General features: G+C 36.4%; 1 protein-coding gene across 2 annotated transcripts in view; it reads right to left on the minus strand.

Moving 5' to 3' along the window:
* Positions 1-25,715, minus strand: part of ARHGEF4 (Rho guanine nucleotide exchange factor 4) — an 88,688-nt gene that overhangs the window by 26,122 nt on the left and 36,851 nt on the right. For both annotated transcript variants that reach the window (XM_070945313.1, XM_070945312.1), the window contains exon 4: positions 7,191-7,324. In XM_070945313.1, the coding sequence (XP_070801414.1) occupies positions 7,191-7,324 (134 nt within the window). The remainder of the gene's footprint in view (positions 1-7,190; positions 7,325-25,715) is intronic.

Consider the following 25,715-nt stretch of genomic DNA (forward strand, 5'->3'; position numbering starts at 1 on the left):
ACTTAAGCATGAAAGCCAGCTGAGTGATTTTGGCCCAGTCACTCGTTCTCAGCTCAATCCATTTTATGGGTTTTGTGGGGAAAATAGGAGGAGAAAGGAATAATACATATGTTCACTGTCTTGAGTTATTTATAAAAACAATAAAAGTGGGATAAACATAAATAAATATATCAACTAGCATCACTTCTTATAAAAGTGATAGTGAAAAGTACAGACATATATATATATGTCTAGAGACATTTTAATTTTTAATTGCATAAAACAATGGATGCAAAATACACATTGTACACACACACACACACACACACACACACACACACACACAAACATTCACCTAAGTAATTACAAAAAGGCTACCAGAAACAGTTGATAAAACACAATCAGCTTCATCACTCTTCTAATCAACTTCAAAAAGCATTAGTTAAAACATTATGATATTATAACTAACTAATAAATCAACACAGCCATAGTCACGATAATACTAGAATCACAGAACCATGATCTTGGAGATCATTTTTTCAACTCCATGCCCAGCATAAAAATCCTTTGCCACAGTATATGTGATAGTTGGCCAACAAAGTGTACACTTCCGGATATAATTTGATTCATTGTTGAACATTAAGCTGTTCACATTAAGCTTCATCATGTCCACCTGAAATCTATATCCTTGTGGTTTAAATCTTTGTTGTTGTTGTTGTTGTTTCTGAACAATTCTGTCCCATAAATGACAGAACTTCAGATACCTAAAGGCAGATGTCTCACTGTTATCTTCTCCAGGCCATATATACCCAAAGCTTCCAATTATTCCTCATTATTTTTCCTTCTAGGCTTCTTAGTATCTTGATTGTTCTTCTCTAGACACACTCTAGTTCTCCAATGTTCTTCCTAAAATGCTGTGCCCTGGATGCACATTGTAGAGAGGAAAAATTACTTATCTTACCTGATATTATATTTTTGCTGAAGCAGTGTAGAACTGCATTACTTTTTTAGAAACTGCATCACATTGGATTTTGCATCTGTTCCTGTTGGAATTCAATTTCAGATTATCAAGATCCTTATGAATCATACCATTGCCTAAGGAAGTTACTAATTTTCTATCCTTGTGTCATCAGCAAATTTGACAACTTTAATCCAAGCCATATATATTGAATAGTATGGGGCATTAAAACACAATCCAGAACTGAAACATTCCACACTTTCAGCTTCTCATGGAGTTATTGGCATATACTTACTGGGTGTAATTGTTTAATCAGTTCTTCTGATTTATGATATAATATTTCCCAATTTGCTCTACTAGAATCTCATGGGAATTTTGTCAAGTGCTTTAAAAAAATCAGTGTACACTATGTCCACAGCACTTTTATGGTTTATTAAACCAATCACTCTGTCAAGAAAAGAATTCAATTTCATTTGGAATGTCTTGTCTTGAGAAATGCATACTAGCTACCAAATAATGCACTGCTTTCCCAAACTGACTGTTTAACAATCTGTCCCAACATTTTGCTTGATATTAAAACCAAACTAATTAATTGGCACTTATTCAGTTGCACAGAAACAACCTTTTCTCCTCTCTTCTCCTCTGACATTACATCCATCTCATGATTCTTCAAAGATCAAAGAAAGGATTTCCAAGATGACCTCTGCAGGCTTTCTCAAGTCTCTCAGATATAATTACGTTAGTTTTGAAGACAAACTCATTCATACAAGCTGCAGTAGGTGCTCCCTAACCATTTATTTACCTTGAATTGCCACTCCCTCTTTTGACAATTGTTTTGCTTAAGTTAATTTAAGCAAAAGTTGTTTTGAACAAAGTTCCTTTTGTAGAAGAAAAGGCAACATAGGAATTGAAGAATTCTATCTTCTGCCAATCCTATCACATACTCTTAGCAGGACACCAACCTTTCCTTTTTTTTTTTTACTCCTGATTCAGTAAAAAAATCATTTTTATATTTTTAACTTTCCTTGAAAACCTATATTTCCTTATATGCTTTAGGATTTTCCCCCTTTATTATAAGCTACTTGGTGGTATACATTTTCTTTTTAACTCTTAGCTAAGTTAAAAGTTCCCTTTGCAAACACAACAGTTTCCTGTTCTTTTTGGAAAGTGTGTCATGTACTTCCAGTATCATTTCTGAGAAATGGCCAATCCTCCTGTACTCTCATTAATCTGAGATTATCAGAGAGGCCCACCTAGTATTTCTCAAAGCTTGATGAAATTGATTCTCATGGAAACTAATGTGCATGCTTAAATTTCTTTTAAATGGATACCTGCTCCTATCCATTTTAAAATGCTAAACACATGCCTGTTTATATTGACAAATACAATTTGTGTACAATTTCAGCAGAGCTGAAAACCGTCTTTGTCATTTGGGGTATGGTCCACCAGCAAGTAAAATTTATTTAAGATATACAAGCTTTCAACAGGTATTTCATCGTTAGCAGTGGTGGGATTCAAACTTTTTTACTATCAGTTCTGTGGGCGTGGCTTGCTGGGCATGGCTTGCTGGGTGTGGAGGGGAAGGATACTGTAAAATCTCCATTCCACCCCACTCTAGGGGAAGGATAGTGTAAAATCTCCATTCCCTCCCCACTCCAGTGGAAGGTTACTGCAAAATCCCCATTTCCTCCTGATCAGCTGGGACTTGGGAGGCAGAGAATAGATGGGGGCGGGGCCAGTCAGAGGTGGTATTTACTGGTTCTCCGAACTACTCAAAGTTTCCGCTACTGGTTCTCCAAAATGGTCAGAACCTGCTGAATACCACCTCTGATTGTCAGTAAAAAGTAAAACCCACTGAACTTCAGCAAGCCCTTTCTTTTAGTAAATAATCATAAGATCATGCTACAAGGGTTATGCTAGGATGGGTTCACTTTCTGTTTTAATCAAAGGTGAGAAAATTCGCAGAGACTTCCTACCTCTTCATAAAAAGAGTCATTTGTGAGAAATCACAATGAGACACCAAGTGTTACCTTGTCAGAAAAGAAATGTTTGAAAGTTGATAGTGTGATAGAAAAGTCACTGGGTATGAATCAGACTCCAAGTAATTACTTTTCTGAAATGTGTTGCATTGTCACTGAAATCCAAAAGCAGTTTATGCTGTACAGTATGTTAACAAAGAAAGGGGATATAAAACCTTTGGTCTTAGAGTTCTATCACCCCACGCTTGGCCATTGGCCTCCAAAGTCCCTCAAACATTTTTTTTTTACTTTAATAGAAGAAATATTGGTTTATTATATTAATTTTAATAAAATTCATATTTGTCCTTTCAGTATTAATGATAGGATGGATAATAATAAGATCAAGTCTATTTAGATTATATTAAAATACCACTCAACCTAAAATAGCAGTACGGGGTGAATTTATTTCATTTTAGGCATCTAGAGCTATGACAGCTTAAAAGAAAAAGAAAAACGTGAAGAGTTGAAAATGCTGCAATAAAGATAGAAAAAGCAAGCTGCAATTACATGACATTTGAAATTATTTATAGTGGATTTAAGAGTGAATAGCTCTTTATGAGATACTCTTATTGGCAGGCTGCTGAGAGTGTTCAGTCTCTCATTTAGTTTTGCTCTGCAGGCGGAGAAAAGAGTAGAATAGAAATGAAGGGTTAGGGTTAGGGTTAACCCTAACTTTTCAGACTTGCCACACCAAGGCCTAAGGTACAATGTTGGTATGATGTTGCAAGAGTTTTTTTTTAAAAAAAACACAATAGCAAAGATTGGGATAATGTACTTGAACCATTTCCTAATTTTAAAAAAATACAACTACAAAGTTCATTGTTCAATGAAATGCCTGGATTTCATTTTTAGAAGAACATAGAGACAATTTAATTTAAACATTATTTTATTTACAATATAGGATAAAAATAAAATATGCCACACTGCATTGTAAATAGACCTTCCTTCTTCAGGCTCCACTGCAAAGTGCAATTTAAGGTTGGTCGTTCAATCAATTCCATTTTGAATTGAAGGTATTAGTCCATTCCTGATATAACCACTCTCTACATGCAATATACTTTTAGTAAACGCTATGTAATAGGATGGGTTGACTCATTACCTAAACATGGAGAAATTAACCGTGAAAATGGGATGAAGGTTGAGGAACGCTTAAGTGTCTGATCTCCCAAATGCTTCTCTTCCTTACTTTCCTCGTCATATGGAAGATTTTTTAAAAAACAAAATACCAAGACTTGTATGATACATTTATCATGTGCTGCTGGCAACTGAATGATGAATATAGAAGCAGGTCCCAGGTGAAAATATACAGTACTCACTTGTTCACTATTAAGAGGACCTGTCAAAGTTGTTCTGTGGCCATTGGCAGGAAAAGGGATATTTATTATTTTATTGTGGTTTTAATGTGAATTGCTTTGAACCTCTGTTAAAATTATTATTATTCCTTAATAATGCATAATGAGAAACAAAAATGGTAGTCTCTACAATTTTTAAAATATACAATAATCAGGTCCAATGGTGAAAATCAGACTTCAGAGAAATAAATAAGATTTGTTTACTCTCTCTCTCTACCAGCAATACCAAAATTATATTATGTATTTCATTATCTTTGGAAGAAAAAAAATTCAGATAAATTCTACTGCAGCATTGTAGTCAAGAAATGGAAGGAAGCCAGTATCGCAAATTTTAGACATTTGATACTTATTACAGTAGAAACTATTCCATAGGCTAATTCATGGGTACATTAGACAATATGCAAGGTATTAGGATTAGTGTCCCTTTTCTCAAGCTTGGAAAGATTTTATTCAGTATGCTAAAAGTTCAAACTAAATTAAGAGACCTTTGTCAATAGCAATGATGAGGATTTTGCAGACCAAAAAAAATAATTATTTTGAGGTAAAGAGATGTCATAAATCAACATTTATTTTGGCTACAATATATTATTTCTAAGTTAATTGTGTGATGATTCTGAATACAATGCTTCTATTATAACCTGTTCATTGTTAATAGTGTGATTTTATATATGTATTACCTAAATAACACAAATAATATTATTTTAGTAGCTTAGCTTAATATTTTGGTATTATTTATTTGGGGAACCAATATGGTGTTGTGGTTAAAACATCAGGCTAGAAACCAGGAGACCAAGTTCTAGTCCCACCTTAGGCACAAAGTTAGCTGGATGACCTTGGCCAATCACTCTCTCTCAGCTCTAAGAAGGAAGCAATGGCAAACCACTTCCAAAAATCTTGCCAAAAAAACTGTAGACTAGTCCATGCAGCTGTCATGAGCAAAAAACAAAAACAAAAAACAAACCGAACTAGACTCAAAGTTGTCTGTTAATCTGTGTGTGTCTAAATTTCTTTAGCAATTTAGTAGGTTAGGTTTTCTCTAGAACGTACATCCTATTTTAGTTTATCTTAATTTGTATAATCTTATATTAAAAATTATTTTACCTTCTACACAACTTTGTAAGTTTTTTAAAATTTGAGTACAATTTAATAAAAAAAAATTATGAGATATATAACCAGATAGAAAATGAGATTCTTCTGTGGAGTCAACATGCTTGTTGTCAACCTGAGGGATGACAACTAACCTCATCACTGGACAATCTACATAAATATTAAAAAGCAAAATTCACTACTATTGGCAGCTGCTCCTGCTAGTTCTGCAAAATAATAAACACCCTTCATTAGAAGTAGAGCAGCTGTTAAGGTTTTATTTGTAGAAAATCCTTTGTTACAAATTAATTTTTGATCTTAAAATAACTGCATTTGTCTGAGTGATTATAAATAGTTTCACAGCATACTTTCAATATGCCAACTGTTCAGCCAAGGCCAGGTTTTCATGGTACAGTTGCCTTGGTAAGTTTATGCAGAAGGCAAGCATTGTCTTTGTATACCAAAGGTTTTTGAATGAATAGATAATGGAAGAAAGAAATAATTCTCCATTCTGTCACTAATTTTACTGAATCAGCTGGGCAGCTTCTTCTTCTTCTTCTTCTTTTAATTTACTTCCAAGCTGCTCAGAAGGACAAAATCAGGGCTATAAATCAGTTTTCCTGAAATACTTAAGACTGTCAATATTTCAAAATGTCCGGTAAAAAACAATTACCTTATGTCTGATACTATCTCCTAACAAGAACTAACAATGCAAAAATTTGATTTCAGAAAGATAGGTCAGAAAGTGTGCTGGCCCCACCTATTCAGAGAGACCTGGGAGGCAAAAAAGCAGAAAGTTTGCAAGCATTTGCTGGTGAATTGTCTCATGAAGAGCATTTGCAGAATTGCATCTTACTTTCCTTACTGACACATCCCTCACTGCTAGGACAATGTCAGAACTCTTTCTGAATGTATTCTATCAAATAGAACTAGATGGCATGTTTTAGCCACTATTGGAAACCAAGTCAAGGGCTCAGGGTTTTTGGCTTTAGCACAATATATGCATTCAGCAGCCACTGATTTATAAACCATGGATTATGTTAGGACTAAATTTAAACCAGGTCACTATGGCTTGTTCAAAAAAAATACTATGATTTAAGGACTCATAACTCTCCTGTTTATAAAATCAGAAAATCAGAGAAATATAGCTTGTGCTCATAAAATCTCTAGGTAATATCACAAGAATTTCTGTTATTTTCCTTTTATATGAAGCAAGAATGACTTAATGTATCAGCATATAAGATTTCCAGGTCTTTTTCTGAAGGTACAAGTTAGATTCATTCTAAGGGACAGCTGAACACTTTAGCACCTTTTTTGAAGTAAATCTTGCATCAGAAAATATCAAAGTGTTTAGAACTCTTTACCATGCATCTACTGGATTACATCATACTCACTATAGACCAGTCAGTTAATTCAAACAGGCTATTAATTGGAGATGATCATGATGATCATGAAATAATCATTTTAAGTCAGCAAAATGCTAAGTTTACTGATTGACTCATATTGTCTTAAAGACTGACTTTCCTCTGCTTGCAAATCCAGGAATAAGGTCATATACTGAGACTTTTTTTTCAAACTCCTCCCAGAGAGAAGAGTCAGATAGACTATAAAATGTCCTTTTTTGAAAAGTTATGTGTTACCTACTTTACATAGCAGCAATTTGTCTCCTAGTGGTCTTTCACTCCACCCTTCCGAAAAGTTAAAAAACATGCCATGAGAAGAGATAAATGTGTTATTAGAAAATGCACTTAATATTAAATGTGTTTTATTTGTCTTAGTTACTAAGAGCTGCAGTACCTCATTAATAGCAAGTTGTTCTCCTCCACCACCTGGGTGACCATAACGATGACTTGAACTTCGGAAATCTTCATATAAATCCTCTTCACTCCCAATGTCATCACTGTTTTTTTCTAGTGATCCATCAGCAATTACTAAAATGACAAATACAAACATATATATAGGCATATTTGTTTAAGAATGTTGGCTAAATCAGGATGGAAGTATTGTGATTAATGCATTGAAGTCATGAACTATACATAATCAGTCTATACATATTTAAAGTTTAATTAAATAAACAAACAGAGATATAATTTTAGGGCTATGAAATGCTTTAGATATGAAGACAAAAATGTTTCAAAGCATGTGCTCTGTCACAGTAGAATCCCAGGAGAAGACACCGTTGTCTTCAGGAGTTGCAGAATCCAGCATGTTTCCCTGTCAATAATTTATAAATAATATAATAGAACTATTTAACAGAGGTCTGGTGAGGAAAGTGCATTAGCTAGTACTCCTTAAAAAAGAATAAAAATGTGGAATCTTCTTATAATAAATTAATTCCTTCTAAGGGTACTTCTGCTTCAGCAACATTTCACCCCAATCCCACATATAACAGCTTGAAACCAGACATAATTATATTCCCATCTGCCAATCTCAAAATGCAGAGATTGTTCAACATCCTGAACAATCAGTGATAATCTCTCCCCCCAACACCACCATCCCAACCAATAACAGAAATAAGATCTATTTCTGATTGGAAAAATATCCTATTATAAAATAAACTGCAACTGAACTTCTCCTCTATCTATATTTCAGCATATGTGTCGGTGTGCAATCAGGTGATTTGTAAAAAAAAATATATTAAGAAGTTGTTATAGAATAGAAAAATAGAATAACAGAGTTGGAAGGGACCTTGGAGGTCTTCTAGTCAAAGCCCCTGCTTAGGCAAGAAATCCTACACCACTTCAAACAAATGGTTATCTAATCTCTTCTTAAAAACTTCCAGTGTTGGAGCATTTACAACTTCTGGAGGCAAGTTGTTCCACTGATTAATTGTTCTAACTGTCAGGAAATTTCTCCTTAGTTCTAAGTTGCTTCTCTCCTTGATTAGTTTCCACCCATTGCTTCTTGTTCTACCCTCAGGTGCTTTGGAGAATAATTTGACTCCCTCTTCTTTGTAGTAACCCCTGAGATATCAGAACACTGCTATCATGTCACCCCTAGTCCTTCTATTCATAAGATTAAACATATCCAGTTCCAGCAACCGTTCTTTATATGTTTTATCCTCGAATCCCCTATTGCTCTTCTCTGCACTCTTTCTAGAGTCTCAACATCTTTTTTACATCATGGCAACCAAAATTGGATGCAGTACTCCAAGTGTGGCCTTACCAAGGCATTATAAAGTGGTATTAACACTTCACATGATCTTGATTCCCTCTGTTTATGCAGCTTTGGCTTTTTTGGCAGCTGTAGCACGCTACTGGCTCATATTTAAGTGATTGTCCACTAAGACTCCAAGATCCTTCTCACAGTCACCACTATTGAGCAAGGTACCACATATATTTATTTATTTATTTTTAAAAAATTTATTTATGGGAACCATGACGCTCCCATAATCACCCGTGTGGCCGCATTCTGGGCCAATTGATAATAATCACCTGTGCGGACGCATTCTGGACCAGTTGGAGCCTCCAGGTGCTCTTCAAGGGGAACCCCATGTAGAGAGCATTACAGTAGTCCAGGCGGGAAGTGATGAGGGCATGAGTGACCATGCGCAAGGAGTCCCAATCCAGAAGGGACGCAACTGAAAGGGAATCAGGCGAACTTGATAGAAAGCCCCCCTGGCCATGGCCGTCACATGTTCTTCTAAGGACAGCCGTGCATCCAGGAGGACACCCAAGTTGCGAGCCCTCTCCGTGGGAGCCAACGACTTGCCCTCAATAGTCAGAGATGGCACCAGCTGACTATATCGGGACGCCAGGAGCCACAGCCACTCGGTCTTGGAAGGGTTGAGCTTGAGCCTGTTTCTCCCCATCCAGATCCGCACGGCCTCCAGACACCGGGACATCACGTCAAGGGCATCATTGGGGTGGTCTGTACAGCTGAGTGTCATCAGCATACTGATGGAACTTCACCCCGAAACCACGGATGATCTCACCCAGTGGCTTCACATAAATGTTGAACAGAAGGGACGAGAGGACCGACCCTTGCAGCACCCCCCACACAAGGCGTCTCGAGGTCGACCTCTGGCCCCCTGTCAACACAAACTGCGACCAGTCAGAGAGAAAGGAGGAGAACCACCACAACACAGTGTCCCCCACCCCTAACCCTTCCAACCAGCAGCATGATACCATGGTCGATGGTATCAAAAGCCGCTGAGAGATCTAATAGGACTAGGACCGAGGAACAACTCCTGTCCCGAGCCCTCCAGAGATCATCAACCAATGTGACCAATGCCATTTCCGTGCTGTACCTAGGTCTGAAACCCGACTGGAACAGATCAAGATAGACCGCTTCATCCAGGTACTGGGGGAACTGTTGCGCCACCACACTCTCAACAACTTTCGCCACAAAGCGGAGGTTGGAGACTGGACGATATTTTGCTAAAACAGATGGCATGAAACATATGAAGAGTATTAAGGCACATGAAACTGTATCAGGTTTGGCTCTGTCCACTAATCCACTAATCAATGTTCTCCACCTCAGTGATTTCTGTATATTTAACAGTATTTTGTCAGTTCTTTGCACCCCCAGCTCTGATGGAGAAAAAGTCATTCTAACAAGGTCAGTTACTAAGACTAGCTATTGAAGCTTTTGAAAAAATAAATGGTTGATGTGGGAGGAATGTCTTCTTAGATCAAAGTATTTCCTTGTGAACTGTTCCCTTTTTCACAGCATGGAATTTTATTGTTTCATCAAATGTTTCATTATTTTTTTCTTTAAAGGGCTGTCTCTGCTTGTTCCATTACTGAGCTCTATAATTTTCAGTTTGAAGACAAATCTCTCCTGCCATTTTTACAGCTTTCTCTCTCTCCCTCTCTTTTGTTGCTGTTCTTGCCTCCCTCTGTTGCTATATGAATTGTACCGGATGAAAATAAAAAGTTATAGTGTGTGCTAAAATCTATTCCATCTATCCTAAGCCGTCTTGCAACCAAATGTGTGTTTGTCAAGCACATATTTGTTTTCTTGGCTTAACTCCTGTTTAGGGGTCAGGGCTCCTTCAGGGCTCCTTCAATCCTACAAAATGTTATTTTACTCTGGATTAGCTGTTAAAGCTTAGTTAAAGAAAGCTGCAGTAGCAGATTTCAGCCAACTGTTCTGCTGCTTCCAGGAACTGCAAAACAGCTGCTCAAATACTGAAAGAAAGAAGTAAAAGAAAATTTTCTTTGCAATAATAGAAACAAGGAAGGAATAGAATAGAATAGAATAGAATAGAATAGAATAGAATAGAATAGAATAGAATAGAATAGAATAGAATAGAATAGAATAGAATAGAATAGAATTCTTTGTTGGCCAAGTGTGATTGGACACACAAGGAATTTGTCTTAGGTATATATGCTCTCAGTGTACATAAGGAGAATAAAATACATTCATCAAGAGTAAAAAGATACAACACTTAGTGATAGTCAAGGTTACTAATAAGCTATCAAATCGTACTAGGAAACAAAAATATAATTGAAAGATTATAGTAATAAAAAGAATAATAGTAATACAGTCTTAGTAAATTATTTGACAATTTTGTTGGAATTAGTTGTTAAGCAGAGTGATGGAAGAGAAAAAGTAAGAATCACAGAGAAAGACATTTTATGCTCTAAACATGGAGGCAGGAAAAAAGGTTGACAAAGCTTAAGCCATTCCATTCCAATCACATTTTTATACAATTTACATCCCACCTTTCTGATCAAGAACACTTAAGATGGATCCAATTTTTTTAAAAAAAGCATAAAACAATTATGTCATTAAAGTTGCTAAAGCCACTATTAAAATTAAACTAGAAAGACTTGACTGAATATTTAATTCTTTTTCTAAACAGAAATCCAAAAGAAGTGCTTTACCTAGCTTTGAATCAACACCCACTCCAATGCTTAAAAAAGAATGGATTTCTGAAAAAGACAATATTTTTAAGACAGCCTGGCCTGCTTATCTTAATGCTAAAATAGCTTTACATCAAAAGAGTTAATTCCTCTGATAATCACATCCTAAATAATTTAGAACTGTAATGCTACAATTGTGTCCGGGGAATAAATGGCAATCAGTGAAAGGTTTTGAAATGGCCATGATACACCCCAGTATTTGAGATAATCAAATAAGTAACTGGTACTTCTTGTATCAGCTGAAGCTTTTGGCTATGCCTTAAAGGTGGCCACATAGAGAATCCATTGTAGTACACCATCTGCAATATAACTGAAGCATCTTTAATTGTTAACAGGTTTAAGGCTTCAGGAATGGTTGCAGTACCTGTACTACCGGTAGCTATATTTGTGCAAATGTATTTCTTGCCATTGATGTCCTTAGGAATCCAGAAACAGCTGGAGTTAAAGAGTACTTTCAGATTGCGGATACAATTTCCCCAAAGAGCTACTGCAATCAAATGGACTTAAGCAGAAACACTGACACAAAGGTGGTGGCAATCCAAGATAAGTAATGTGTTTGACAATAAGTGGTGACAATCAGGCTACTTACATCCATGGATTTTGGAAGAGTTTGTGGTTGTTACTTTAATGGCCCTTTCTATATAATGTTGTAAGTTATTTAGAATCACCTTGCAGCGAAATGGGATGAGAAATAATTGCAAATGAGCATAGTCCCAGAAGAATGGAAAAGATTAAATACTGTTTCTATCTTCAAAGTAAAAAAAAGACCTGGGTAACTTCAGGCCAGTCAACTTGTCATCAGTACTGACCAAAAAAGTGGAACAAAATGTAATCATTATGTGCTTATTTAGAAACCAATGACTGCTTAGTAGAAACTAGCATGGTTTTATCAATAACAAGTCAAACCAAACTAACACAATCTACTTTTTTATATGGTGGCTAGTTCATATGACACAGTGTACACTGGCTTCAGCAAAGCTTCCACAAAGTCTTAATAATATGAAGATATTCATGAGCATTTTGAAGAACTGGAACAATATGGTAGAAATTAATCAGATGAATTTCAGCAGAGAAAAGTACAAAGTCCTATAGATCAGTAAGAAAAATTAAATGTATGAATATGAGATGGCAGGACTCAGACTGGGCAGCAATAGGTACACAAGGTGATGAAGCTGCAATACATGCACATACATGAGCAATGTGATAAAACTGCCAAACAAGCAAACACAATCCAAGTTTGTGTCAACGGAAGTATATAGCATCAAGACTAAGTTAATTCCGTTTCTTTCTATACTCTTAGTCAGAACATATTTATAATATTGCACCCAGTTCTGCTATTTAGAAAGAATGATGACAAACTACAGTGTGTCCAAAGAAGTGCAACCAAAAGAAAAGGCACATGGAAGGGAAAAAATACTATGAGGAACTTTTGGGGGTATTGAGTATATTTAGCTTCAAGAAGATAAGATTGTGGAGAGACATGATAGCTGTTTTCAAGTATCTACAGAGCTGTTATGAAGAGGGTGGAGAAGAACTGTTCAGAATTGTAATGCAAAGAATGTTCAGGTTTAATTGCCATGATAAAGCTGTTTTGATGATAATCATAACAGACTGCTCCCAAGGATCTACTTTGGACCTACCCGTATTTTTCGGAGTATAAGACGCACCTTTTTCCCCCCTAAAAGGGGGTGAAAATTTAGGTGCGTCTTATACACCGAATGTAGCCCCGCCTACCCACTGGCCCCCACCCTTTGGCCTCTGCCTCCCAGCAGTTTACCTCCTTGCAGCAAGCAACAAGAAGAAACAGCTTGTTTCAGCTTCAGCACAGCCTTATTAGCACAAGTTGATTGAATCAGCTGTTTTGCGTGGACTTCTGCTGCTTGCTGCAAGAGGTAAATTGCTGGGAACAGATTTTTTTTTCTTGTGCTAATCAAGCTATGCTGAAAACGAAAATGAAAGTAAAGCAGGCTGTTTGCTGCAACATTGCAAAATTAGGCAGAGGCAGAGAGAGATTTCTTTTTCTTATTTTTCTTCACCAAAAAAGGTAGGTGCAAACAATGGGAAATTTAGGGCAAAAGAGGAGAGTTCAAGATTTTAAAACACAAAAGAAAAAAAGGAGAAAGAAAAGGCAAAAATAAAAATGGGAAGGGAGAAAAAGAAATGAAAGAGAAAGATGTTATACATATTTAGAATTGAAATATGAATAGTAGTAAGAAATAAATGGGAAATCATGATTGTAAAAATGAAATGAATAATAATTGGAATATTTGTCTTTGTATTTTTGAAATCTAGACAATAATAAGTTTTTATTTTTTTATTTTTTTTAGAAATATGAATAAGTATAAACTGTAACAATTAAAATACCTTTAATGGTATATGGTGGTGAAAGTAAAAAGGATTAAGTTGTAGCTTGGAAAACAGCTAGAGCATTTTTAAATTTAATTAGGGAAATTGTAATGATTGAAATATTTTTAATTATATATTGTGATGAAAGTAGAAATGATTAAGTTGTGATTTGGAAGATTATATGGGCAAAACTATTTGGGTTATTGGGAGAGCTTAAGATGTGAAAATGAGTAACATAAGAGGAAAGCTCTATTTAACTAGGGAATTGTAATAATTGAGATATTATTAATTGTATATTGTATTGAAAGCAGAAATGGTTAAGTTGTGGTTTGGAGGAATATATGGGGAAAATTATTTGGTTTATTATTATTGGTAAATATAATTAATTGATTTGTAAGAAATTGGATTGCATGGAAATAATTGGAATATTGATGTTCATATTGATTAATATACAAAAAAGATAGTTATATAACTAATTGATTTATATTAAAATGTTGAATTTATATTAAACAACTGTAATATTACATAATTAACCAATGTGAGGATGGATATAAAAATAGATGACAATGGGAAGGGGTATAATATAGAATAGAAGAGAAAAATTGAATTTGATTAAGATTAGAGATGAGGATGAAGGGTAATATTTACGAGACCACCTTCTGCCTCCGATAACCTCCCACCGGCCAACACGCTCCCACAGAGAGGGTCTCCTCAGGGTGCCGTCTGTCAGGCAATGTCGGCTGGCGACCCCCCGGGGAAGAGCCTTCTCTGTGGGGGCACCCGCCCTCTGGAATGAGCTGCCCCCAGGGATACGACTAATCCCGGATCTCCGGACCTTCCGCCGGGCCCTGAAGACGTTTTTATTTCAGCAAGCCGGGCTGGGTTAAAAATTTTTAATTGGTGAATTTTATGGGTAACGGGGTTTTAAATTGGTGAAGCCTAAGATAATTTAATTCTGTTTTAATGCATTTTAATATTTGTATTGTGTGTTTTTAATTTTGGCTGTTCACCGCCCCGAGTCCTTCGGGAGAGGGGGCGGTATAAAAATTTAATAAATAAATAAATAAATAAATAAATAATATTGGTTTTTTAAAAAATAGATGGGTAAATATGGCAAAAAGGAAATATAGAAATTGTAAATTTAATTGAAATGACTAAACACTGTTTAAATTTGTGAACCGGCCAAATACTCTGTTCAAAGAAAATACATTGTATGTTTGTATGTGTGTTTGTCTAAAAATAAAAAAAACTTTTTATAAAAAAAACAAAACAAAAAAGGTAGGTGTGTCTTATACTCCGGTACGTCTTATATATACTCTGAAAAATATGGTAAATACAGGCATTATTCATTCTATTTCTATTTTACACTGTATGCATAAGTCAGTACAGTTGATGTTGGAGAAGTAATCTACGTAATTTCACAGTTTTATCAGGAATACATTAGTTTCTGTGGGAGTCTCTGTGACTTGATCTTCCTAGAGATACATTGAAGAAAAGCCCTCAACACAGAAATCAGACAAGCTAATAATGATCAGAGTCTCATATAAATTCTCCAGGGTCACTCTAAATGTTAAGGTATCTGATCAATTGCTTCTTTATGCATTTTGAAACATTTCTAGATATATAAAATTAGAAAAATCAAAGGTTATCTCCAGTTTTATCAGCAATGGTGAAATCCTCCAAGGTTTGCCACTGGTTTGCTGAGTGTGTATGTGCGGTACGCACCAAACATGCACTTCGCATGAAAAAAGGAGGCTTAAAAAGGTAAGTAAAATAGCAAGGGGGGAAACAGCTGTGCCGCACGATTTAAATTCACTAGAATATAAATCATGCATAAATCAGACGAACCGGTAGCATTTTTTTCCTACCAGTTCTCGCGAACTGGTAATTTTTATTACTAACGGTTCTCCCGAACCGGTGCGAACCAGTAGCATTTAATCCCTGATTATCAGCCTAGAAGGCAAATAGCAACTAAAACAGGAGGCCATTTCTAGTAGGGACCAGATTTAACTTCCCCTGTACTTTAGCTGTTTATCCTCCTAGGCTATATTATACATAGCTATATACACACAATTAGGTTGAATGGTGATTTCTAAGCCTTTTTTTTTCTCTTTCACAAACCCATAATGTCCTTTTTCTCTGGACTGACTGTACACATTAGCTAAGGAGGCTTCTTCTTAGAGTAGAGATATTTGGATACTGAGAACTATCTCAAGGTTTACACCATATCTCCATCAGGGATTAAAAATAATTTCATATTAGAATAAAATTTACGAAGAACAAATAAATATTGATGTTTTACATTTACTAAACACTAAGTTGAATGAATAAAGTCTGGCTAGCATTTGTTCCTCCTCAGAAAAGGAATACACTCTTGTAATCTGAATTTTATTTTTATTTTTATTTTATTTCATCAAATTTATATACCGCCCTACTCCCGAAGGACTCAGGGCGGTGAACAGCCAAAAAATAAAACACATAAATTACAAAATTTAAAAAACAGTATAAAACTACATTAGATAATTTGGCCTGGGACAAATTAAAACACCCCAATATTTAAGACAAATTTAAAATTTACAATTTAAAAAGTTAAAAAGGGAAAAGTTAGGCCAAGCCGGCCTGTTGAAATAAAAAAGTCTTGAGGCCACGGCAGAAGGTGCGTAGATCCAGGATCCTCCATATCTCTGGGGGAGCTCATTCCAGATAGCAGGTGCCCCCACAGAGAAGGCTCTCTCCCTGGGGGCCGCCAGTCTACACTGTTTGGCTGACAGCACCCGGAGGAGCCCCTCTCTATGAGAGCATACTGGCCGGTGAGAGGCTACTGGTGGCAGCAGGTGGTCCCGTAAATATCCAGGTCCTAAGCCATGGAGCGCTCTAAAGGTGGTAACCAAAACCTTGAAGCGCACCCGGAAGACCATCAGGAGCCAGTGCAGTGCAGCTCGCGCAGGAGAGATGTTACATGGGAATGCCATGTCGCTTCCATAACCACCCACGCAGCCACACTCTGCACCAGTTGGAGCCTCTGGGTGCTCCTCAAGAGGAGCCCCATGTAGAGAGCATTGCAATAGTCCAGGCGGGAAGTGACGAGGGCATGAGTGATCGTGCGTAAGGAGTCCCGATCTAGAAAGGGACGCAACTGGCGAATCAGGCGAACCTGATGAAAAGTCCTCCCGGTCACAGCCGTCAAGTGCTCTTCTAAAGACAGGAGGAATCCACTCTGTGAATCCAGAAGGACACCCAGGTTGCGAGCCCTCTCCGTGGGGGGTTATGACTCGGCCCCTATAGTCAGTGATGGCACCAACTGACTATATTGGGACACCGATATAACAGAAGTTCACCTGTTGTATGTTTAATAACCTCCGTAGCATTGTCCCATCTAAGTTTAGTGTCCTACTGATATTACTAATCATATTCACATTCATGTATATTCAAGTTCTCCCATACTTTGGTTGTCTGTACACAAACTCTCCTAGGTGTTTTAAAAGCATTTCTTCCCAATCTTTTTTATTCTACTGTTTATTTACTACAGAGGTAAATGCTTTATGAATTTTTTATCTGCGTACATGATAACAAAAATGCAATGAGAACATGTATGTCTCTGTAACAAATTTACTTTTGTACAACTGGGAAGTATTTGCACCTATAACGTTGTTTACCAACATATGTTGGGGAGAAGCAAAAAAAAAGAAGCTAAGACATAGGATGTGAAAGCCCAACATATGTCCTATCAGTTGATGAATGAAAAAATAGTATTTATATTATGATAGCACAGTTCTCTAGAACAAGCAACAGGATGTGGTGCAGACTGCACATTGTACTCACAATGTTCATTGGAATAAATAGCATAAAAAAATCACACGAAATGGGATACTTGTAATGAAAACAAGACAGCAAAGAAGTATAGATTTAAGACTTACGATCTGTGTACTTCCTTTGCCCAGCAGGGTGTTCTATCATTAAAAAAGAGAAAATTTAAGGCTTTTTTTCTTCATTATTTTCACAGTGTCTGATTCTCTTTCCTGCAGAAACGTTGATGGCAATTATCAAAGTGTACTAGAGTTACAACATAATTCTTCACTTGTTATACTTCATTTTAAAAAATAAAGTCACGCTATTTAGAACAGCAAGTATTGCTTTAGGCTAAAGCTCTTAGCCAACTGCAATTTGTCAGCCAATGTATTTTGAACATTGTAAATTTTCATCAGTATTTATTTTTCATTTAGATGTATATGACCCACTACATTTCTCAAAACAATTCTGGGTAGCAAAGTGTGTGTGTGTGTGTGTGTGTGTGTGTGTGTGTGTGTGTGTGTGTGTGTGTGAAAACCCTATATGTGTATAACCATTGAAGTATACAACCTACAATCCAATAAATGGCAGCTGAGAATTTTTTAAAAAATCAAAAAATAGTATCAAACCAACAGAAGTTCACTAAATAGCATATAATAATTTGAGGATATTATTCCAATGGTCACACACTGCATGAGTTCAGTGGTGGGTTCGGCTCGGATCGGGAAAACTGGTAGCGGCGGCGGTGGGAGGCTCCGCCCACCCGCCCAGACACTTCTGTGCATGCGCAGAACTGTCGCGCACTAGCGCCCATGAGCGAACCGGTAGCGACAGGTTTTGAAACCCGCCCCTGCATGAGTTCTCAAATAGATCCATACAAATCAGTCAAGGAAAAGAAGCACAATTGTGGTTTCTCAAAGGTTGTACTTGCAAAATCCTAACAATGCAAAATAGTGATAGTTTGAAAAGATGTAATGCTCTTCTACTTTACATACAATAAAAGTAAAATAACTCAAAATCAATGAAATGACAGAACTGAATACAAAATGAACAGCTGACCAGAGTAAGAAGGAAAAAACATGTTTGGGCAAAAATATTAACAGGAAACTTGTTCATTCCACAGAACCTTTTATAAAGAAGCCCTGCACTCATATGAAATAGGAACATAAACAAAATCAAAGGATATGAAAGTCTTTTTTATAGAATGTTGATCATAGTGACACCATTCACAGACAACTATATTAGTAAATCAGTTTCTCATAACCGGATACTCTTCAGATGGGCTGAAATTAGAATTCAGACTTCTAAACCAGCCCCAAACTACAAAACACTGCAGTACGCAGTTGCCTTGATAGCATGTTGAAAGTGCTACCACTATCATCAAAACAGGCCAGGGGTAAAATTCACTTACCTTCCCTAGTTTGCCAATGTGCGCGTGCTGTCATCTGTGCATGCGCAAAGCCTTCTGTGCATACGCAGAGGCTTAAAATGTCGCAAAAAAATGACATGGCATTCGCAGGGGTGGGCGGAGCCTCCGGCAGCCGCCACTACCAGTTCTCCTGAGCTGGATAGAACAGGATAAATTTCACCCCTGCATCAAAAAGTGAAACTACTCTATTTCTTCCCTTCAGTGTGCCAGGCATTACCTATGTTTATTTTTGGGTTTGATTTCTTTATGTCTTTGAATAGCATTAATAATCCAAGAAGTGTGTCACTTTTACTCATCTATCAAAGGCCCAATCATCTCCTGGGCAAAGATGCTGTCAGTTCTTATTGTGTTGAAGCTAGTGACACCAAGAGAAAATGCTAGCTGCTGTTTTTGTTTATTAAAGTTCAGAAGTTCCTAAGGGGAAGTAAACAGCAATGTCTTCTTTCTCAAAGCATAAAGATCCTTAAAATAACCCTTAATACCCAAAGGAAACCCAGTGTATTATCTATTCCCTTTTGCTCCCATTCCACTTGAAAGGAGACATAAGTAAATTTACCGTCCAACATTTTTCATCCTAAAATACTTTTTTTAAAAAAGTGGCAATGATGATGATGATGATGATAATACATAACACCCCAAACTTAACCACTGTTAATAGGAAAGACAAAAAAGATAGCGAATGTGGCGAATGTCACTATGCAACAAACCATAATAATGGTCATTGTTACCCAACTACTAACTAGTACAGGTAGACTATGCTACCTGTACTACAAGCCAGGTAGCACAGTCTTCATACTGGCATCAAACCAATGTTGTGAAATATTAGTAAAACTGTACTGTACTCATGTATTACTGTAAGATTGATGAAAAGTACCCAATTAGTCCATTTGCAGAAGAAAAAACAACTTTAAAAAGTAAAAATATCTATTATATGATATGATAAAAACAGTATTTTATGCCATATTAAACAGGTATCCTAAAGACTGTCTGTTTGTAATAGCAACTCTATTATGACAGCTAGTGAACTGCCCTGTCTTAGATTGGCTGAAACTTGACAAAAGTCTTGCTATTCTAATGTCCTTGGATATGGGATATAGAGAAATAGAGACGATGCCAAAAAAAGGTTTCAAGCTGTCATGCATTCGCATGGAGGGGAAAAAATTCAAATATTTGTTTCTGCTAATTGTAAATATCTGACAATTAGAAGATGAAACTACAAAAAGAAAGAAATGACTATGCAGATTCAAGAACGCTGACTTGAAAAATTCCTCCTGGTTTGTTTTTTTTAAATATCTGATTAGGTCATAACTTAGCTAAAATTAAGTCTGTTGGTCCAGTAACCACCTGCCCATTATCAGATGGCCTGGGGAACCCACAGTGGGATGGAGCCCATCAAGTTGCTCATTTGACTATAGGTGGTCACCAGGGAGTTGGGGGGTTATTCTTTTTTTATATTGGGTTTTTACTGTTTTTAAGCCTCCCAGTGTCATTGTGAGTGAGTGGGTGGCCATATAAATCTTCCAAATAAATAAATAAATAAATAAATAAATAGGAAGAGGTGGAAGATACACAAGGTTAGGTTTTGGTTAGGTTTTAGAGAGTGCACTTATGCAGGAAACAGCAGCACTTTCCCAGCTGATTTCTGTTGCTGTTATTAAAATTATAACATTAACAGATGTCATCAAAGGTCTCTCGTGTTGCATCTGTTTCAGAAAAATGATGAATTTCTAAACAAAAACAAAAACAAACATAAGAGTCCAATACATGATGTTTAACTTTGTTTTCAACAGTTGTCAACCCTAAGGGAACTCGGTTAATCTGTCAAAACATCTCAAGTAAAATTTCAATCTATCATCATTCTTTCATGTTACTTTAGGAGGGAGAGAACAGAAATTAAGACTGTGGCTTTAAAAGATTATTGTTTTCATTTCAAACTGGCTATCTACTGTATATCTTGGAAATACTGGAGCATAAAGTGTTTCTAAAATCTAAGTCTGAGCAATTTGCAGACTGATTTTTGAATTCATCTGAAAAGACATCTCTCTGCACTCATGGATGATCTGGCCTACAATTAAGTAGGTTACTCTCTGTTCCATATACTTTTGCATGAAAGAAGCACTACAAATGATGTCTGTGGAGATTCTCAGTCATCCAGGTCTATTTATGGGAGTTCTGCCTGGAATCCCCATGCCTGGAATACCTAAAAGGCTGGGACAGCAAAACTTTCTGTGATCTAATCCAAAAATGCTCAAGGGGCAAAATAAAATTAATTTCTCCTTGAATATGTTCATCGTTAAGCCCAGAAATATCAGACATGATGCCTCAGTATATTAAGATTCCCTGCTTTAAAAAAAAAAAGAGGCTTTGCTATTGGGTAATATATCATTTTTAAATAATCTCATGGAAGTTGAGGGGGAACTTTGATCTCTTCACCTCATATTGTAAGCAGTGACTTGCTATAGTAGCTTGTTTTCTTCCTCAAAGCCATAGTTATGCAAGGCCACTTCTACGAGAAAAGTATTAGATGAGGAAGATACAACTTGTCTTTTCTTGCTAATCTCTGATATTCTATTAAAAAGCTCCAGGAGCACTTTTTACTAAATTGTATCCATGCAGATAACATATTCTCAATAAATAAATTTGTCACCATTGACTTTAATCATCTGCCCAAATTGCTTTTTCTCCTGAAGTGTTTAAGAACAAAAATTATTAGTTGGCCTTATCCTTTGATTAGGCACAACTCTTACCACTACTTATCTGTCTCTATTAAATCCATCATTAGTTCATCTTTTGGGAGGACTCCCATTTGCTTTTTTTAAAATTGTGTAAATCCATACTAGAACTACCACACTACATACTTTTGCCCTCCTCTTTCCATTTCTAAAGTAACCTGGTGTTCAGGTTCAACTCTCATTATCCCCAACCATCTGGAGGAAACTGGATTGCTAGAACACCGCTTTGGTGAGTAAGGCTGCAGACTTAACCACATTTATTCCTCACTGATCTAAAAGGCCTTCTTTATGATGAAGATTAAGTTGAGGGGTCCTTGATACTCTCTGAGTGTTATTGTTTTCTTGCAGATGTTTCATTACCCGAACGAGGTAACTTCTTCAGCATTGATGATGTTACCTAGTTTGGTAATGAAACATCTGCAAGAAAACCACCACACTCCGAGAACACCAAGGAAGGATCCCTCATTGCAATCCTAAACTACAAATATTCTTCTTTATGGAAGATTAAGTTGTATTAGACTGAGTGGAATAAGCATCCACCTTGCTTATTGCACATTACTGAACAAGTAGAATTTCTGTAGTACATAAGACATAATTCACTGAACAATTAAGCAGCTGAAAGGAATTTCTTTTAACAAAGTGCACATAAAAAGTTCATTATCGCATCTAAGAAATGGAATCTAAATGTCAGATAGGTGGGGGTGGGAGGGATGTAGAGTGATTTGTTTCAGGCAATGATTTAACACTGTGTGTTAAATGTTCATGAAGGATATGCAGCTCCTGGAATGCAGGGATGTAGGACTTTTTTTAAAAAAAAATCCACACAACATATTGATTTAATAGTCATGAGGCAGCTCACGTTCATTAGAATGCAGGTTTTTAAACAGCAAGAACAGAAAGGCAGACATATTAGTACAGCAAGAATTACAATCTTGCTAAAAGTCTGACTTTTTCAGCAGCAGTTTTAGAAAGCCTTTAGATTGGAGAAGAGAAAAGTTTCAGCTGACAAAATTAATTGGAGCTAGCAGAACAAAAGGCATAACTGAATTGTACCTATGATAGAAGTTTTAAAAAATCAGCAAGTTCTGCTACAATAAGGTGACCTGGATTTATGGATAAAAAACTAAAATTTCTTTTGAGTTGAATCAACTCCTGTGACTTTATAGTCCAGCCATGTTGTTTCCTTGGTAACAATAAGAAAGTGATTTGTCAGTGTCTTCTGTAATATTTTCTTCAATTTCTTAATCTACCCTACCAGATCCAACTTTGGAGAGTAATCAAAGTCACTTAGATATTGAAACTAACATGACTTTGTATTCTGATATTAAGGAAGAATAGCTAACCCATTTTATTACAACTATGAAATGCTGATCAACTAAGAAAAGTCAGTATGAAATGAAGGCAAACATAGATGTCCCAGGATAACATTGCAGGATTTCAGTCTGGGTCAATCACCGGGACTAGAGGTTTAGTCTTCTGAGCTTTGACACATTCTGGTGAGAGAGCAGTTCCCTGAGGGTGGGTTCCACTACAAGTCCAAAAGCTCGAAAGGTTACACCTCTAGTCCCAGTGACTGTCCCAATGACTGTCCCAGTGACTGTCCCAGATTGGATCCCGCATCAGTATGAAATGTTAACAAATTATGATGGATTACTGTTGTACACTCGAGAGTTTTGCTATATAAATGAAAAAGAAGAGCAGTTTAAAGCATGTTCTAATTCTCTATTTTAAATGATTTTCAATGACCGTGTGCTCTTGTTTCATGAACGCATATATTGCATTTTTATTTATAATATAATAACTGATTTTATACAACTGCATAAATACAGAGTGGATGATTAGGAGACACTATACCACCCATTAATATCCATAATGTTAATATGTATGCCAATTCTACATGTAATTTTACAGACTTTATTTAAAGATAATATCCCGCAGGAGTCATAACTTAATAGAACCATATCCAATATTAGTCAATAGGAATTCTGTTCATGCAGTTGAAATAGCTGCATTAAACTCACCAAATTTGCTCTATATAGTCCCCTGCAGATGACAAAGATACATACATACATACATACTACACTATTCCCTTTCAAGATAAGCATGTTAAACAACATACAAAAATGATCAATAAACGAATAAATTGGAGGCAGTAGGTAAAAGGAAAGAAAAGGAAATCTAACACTAGTTTACATCAATACCATTATACTCTTCCAATTATTTCTGCTGTTGCAAATCATTCTTACTCATATCTTGTCCATACACCAATTCATATACTGCCTTTTATTCTTTAGTGGCTTTTTTTTACTCTTTCTAATGACCTCATCAACTGTATCCAGAAACAACTTTTTTGGTTGGATAAACAAATTACATCCATTTTACCAGTTACAAATAAAATTTTGACAGCTTTAATTATTTTTCTTCAATTGTTCATGGACTCTAACATTTATGGCATTCATTTAAATTCCAAATTTACAAAAATATAGAGATAGTCCTTAACTTACAACAGTTCATTCAATGACCTTTTGAAGTTGCAATGACACCAAAAAAAAGTGACTTATGACCGTTTTTTCACACTTATGACCATTGCAGCATCTTCATGGTGATGTGATCAAAATTCAGACCCTTGGCAACTAACTCATATTTATGATGGTTGCAGTGTTATGGGGTTGAGTGATAACCTTGTGTGACCTTCTGACTAGCAAAGTCAATGGAAAAACCAGATTCAATTAACAATCATGTTACTAATTTAACAACTGAAGTGATTCACTTAACAACTGCGGCAAGAAAGGTCGCAAAATGGTGCAAAATTCACTTAACTGCCTCACTTAGCAACAGAAATTTTGAGCTCATTTGTAATTGTTAAGTCGAGGACTACATGTACTATAATTCCCATACAAATGTGCAATGTGAGAGTCCTCCTAGACTCACAGCTCGTGTTTGATGAGCAAGTGGCAGACATGGCTAAGAGGGCCTTTGCACAGCTTCATTGTATGCACAAGTTGCACCTGTTTCTGGATTGGCAGACCGTGCTCACAGTCATTAATGTCTTAGTCACAACCAGATTAGACTACCACAACGTGCTCTACATAAGGCTGCTCTTGAAGAATATCCAGAAATTCCATTTGATACATAATGCAGTAACACAGATAGGTATGTGCGTTCCTAGAACAGTGCATGTATACCTCTATGCCAGGGATATCAAACTCGCATCATCATGGCGATGTCACATGACGTATCGTGACTTTTTTCCCTTTTGCTAAACCAGGTTTGGGCGTGGCTAGTGTGTGACGCGGGCCGCGAGTTCAACAGCCCTGCTCTATGTTATGAAGTGCGTTGTTTGCCAGTTTGCTTCCAGTTCAATGAGCTGCTTTTTATCTTTAAAGCCATTTACGACATGGGACCAGGCTATCTGGGGGAACACCGCACCCCAGTTCTATCAGCCTGTACCATTAGATCTGGCAGAGAAGGCTTACCATCAGTCAGGGACTTGCATTTAGTCGGTTTCAGGAGATGTGCCTTATCTGCCATGACACCTGCCTTATTCTCTTCCCTGAAAGTAAATTAATCCCATCCCTTTTGATACTCCAGAAGGCCTTGAGGTTATGTTATCATGCCTGGGGTTCCCAGGCAACTGGAGACTCCATTGCTGATTCTTACTCTCTTTTTGTATTTGTTTTTTTTATATTTACTTTTTACAGTGATATTTATATTTTGTATATATATTTGTTGTTTTTATATGTGATTTTATCTGTTTGTTGTGTACCATCCAGAGTCATGTGAGATTGGTGGCTATATACATTTGATTAATAAATAAATTATTAAAAAATGAATACGTTGAATGCATAGTCTGCTCAGCTAACTGCTTCTTTCCTCCAAATCATTCAGAAGTTCATTTTGGGTTTTGAAAGGTCTAACATTTTGGCTAATAAACACATCATTCTCAAAACACAGAAGATTTTTTTACATCCTATTAAAATAATAAATGCTCAGTTTATCCTAAAATTGAATTGATTCATCCAATAAAAATGTCAAGCATCTTTAGCAGTTCTTAAGAGCAATTGAGTTTGAAAATCTTGTCTGAAAATGAAAAGAATCTCAAAGATAATCCCAAGGAATGATCCTCCGTACTGATTGGCATATCTAATCTATACTA

This window comes from Pituophis catenifer, unplaced genomic scaffold (assembly GCF_029215685.1).
Source record: "Pituophis catenifer annectens isolate HBS135680 unplaced genomic scaffold, rPitCat1.0.hap2 SCAF_6, whole genome shotgun sequence".
Taxonomy (NCBI): domain Eukaryota; kingdom Metazoa; phylum Chordata; class Lepidosauria; order Squamata; family Colubridae; genus Pituophis; species Pituophis catenifer.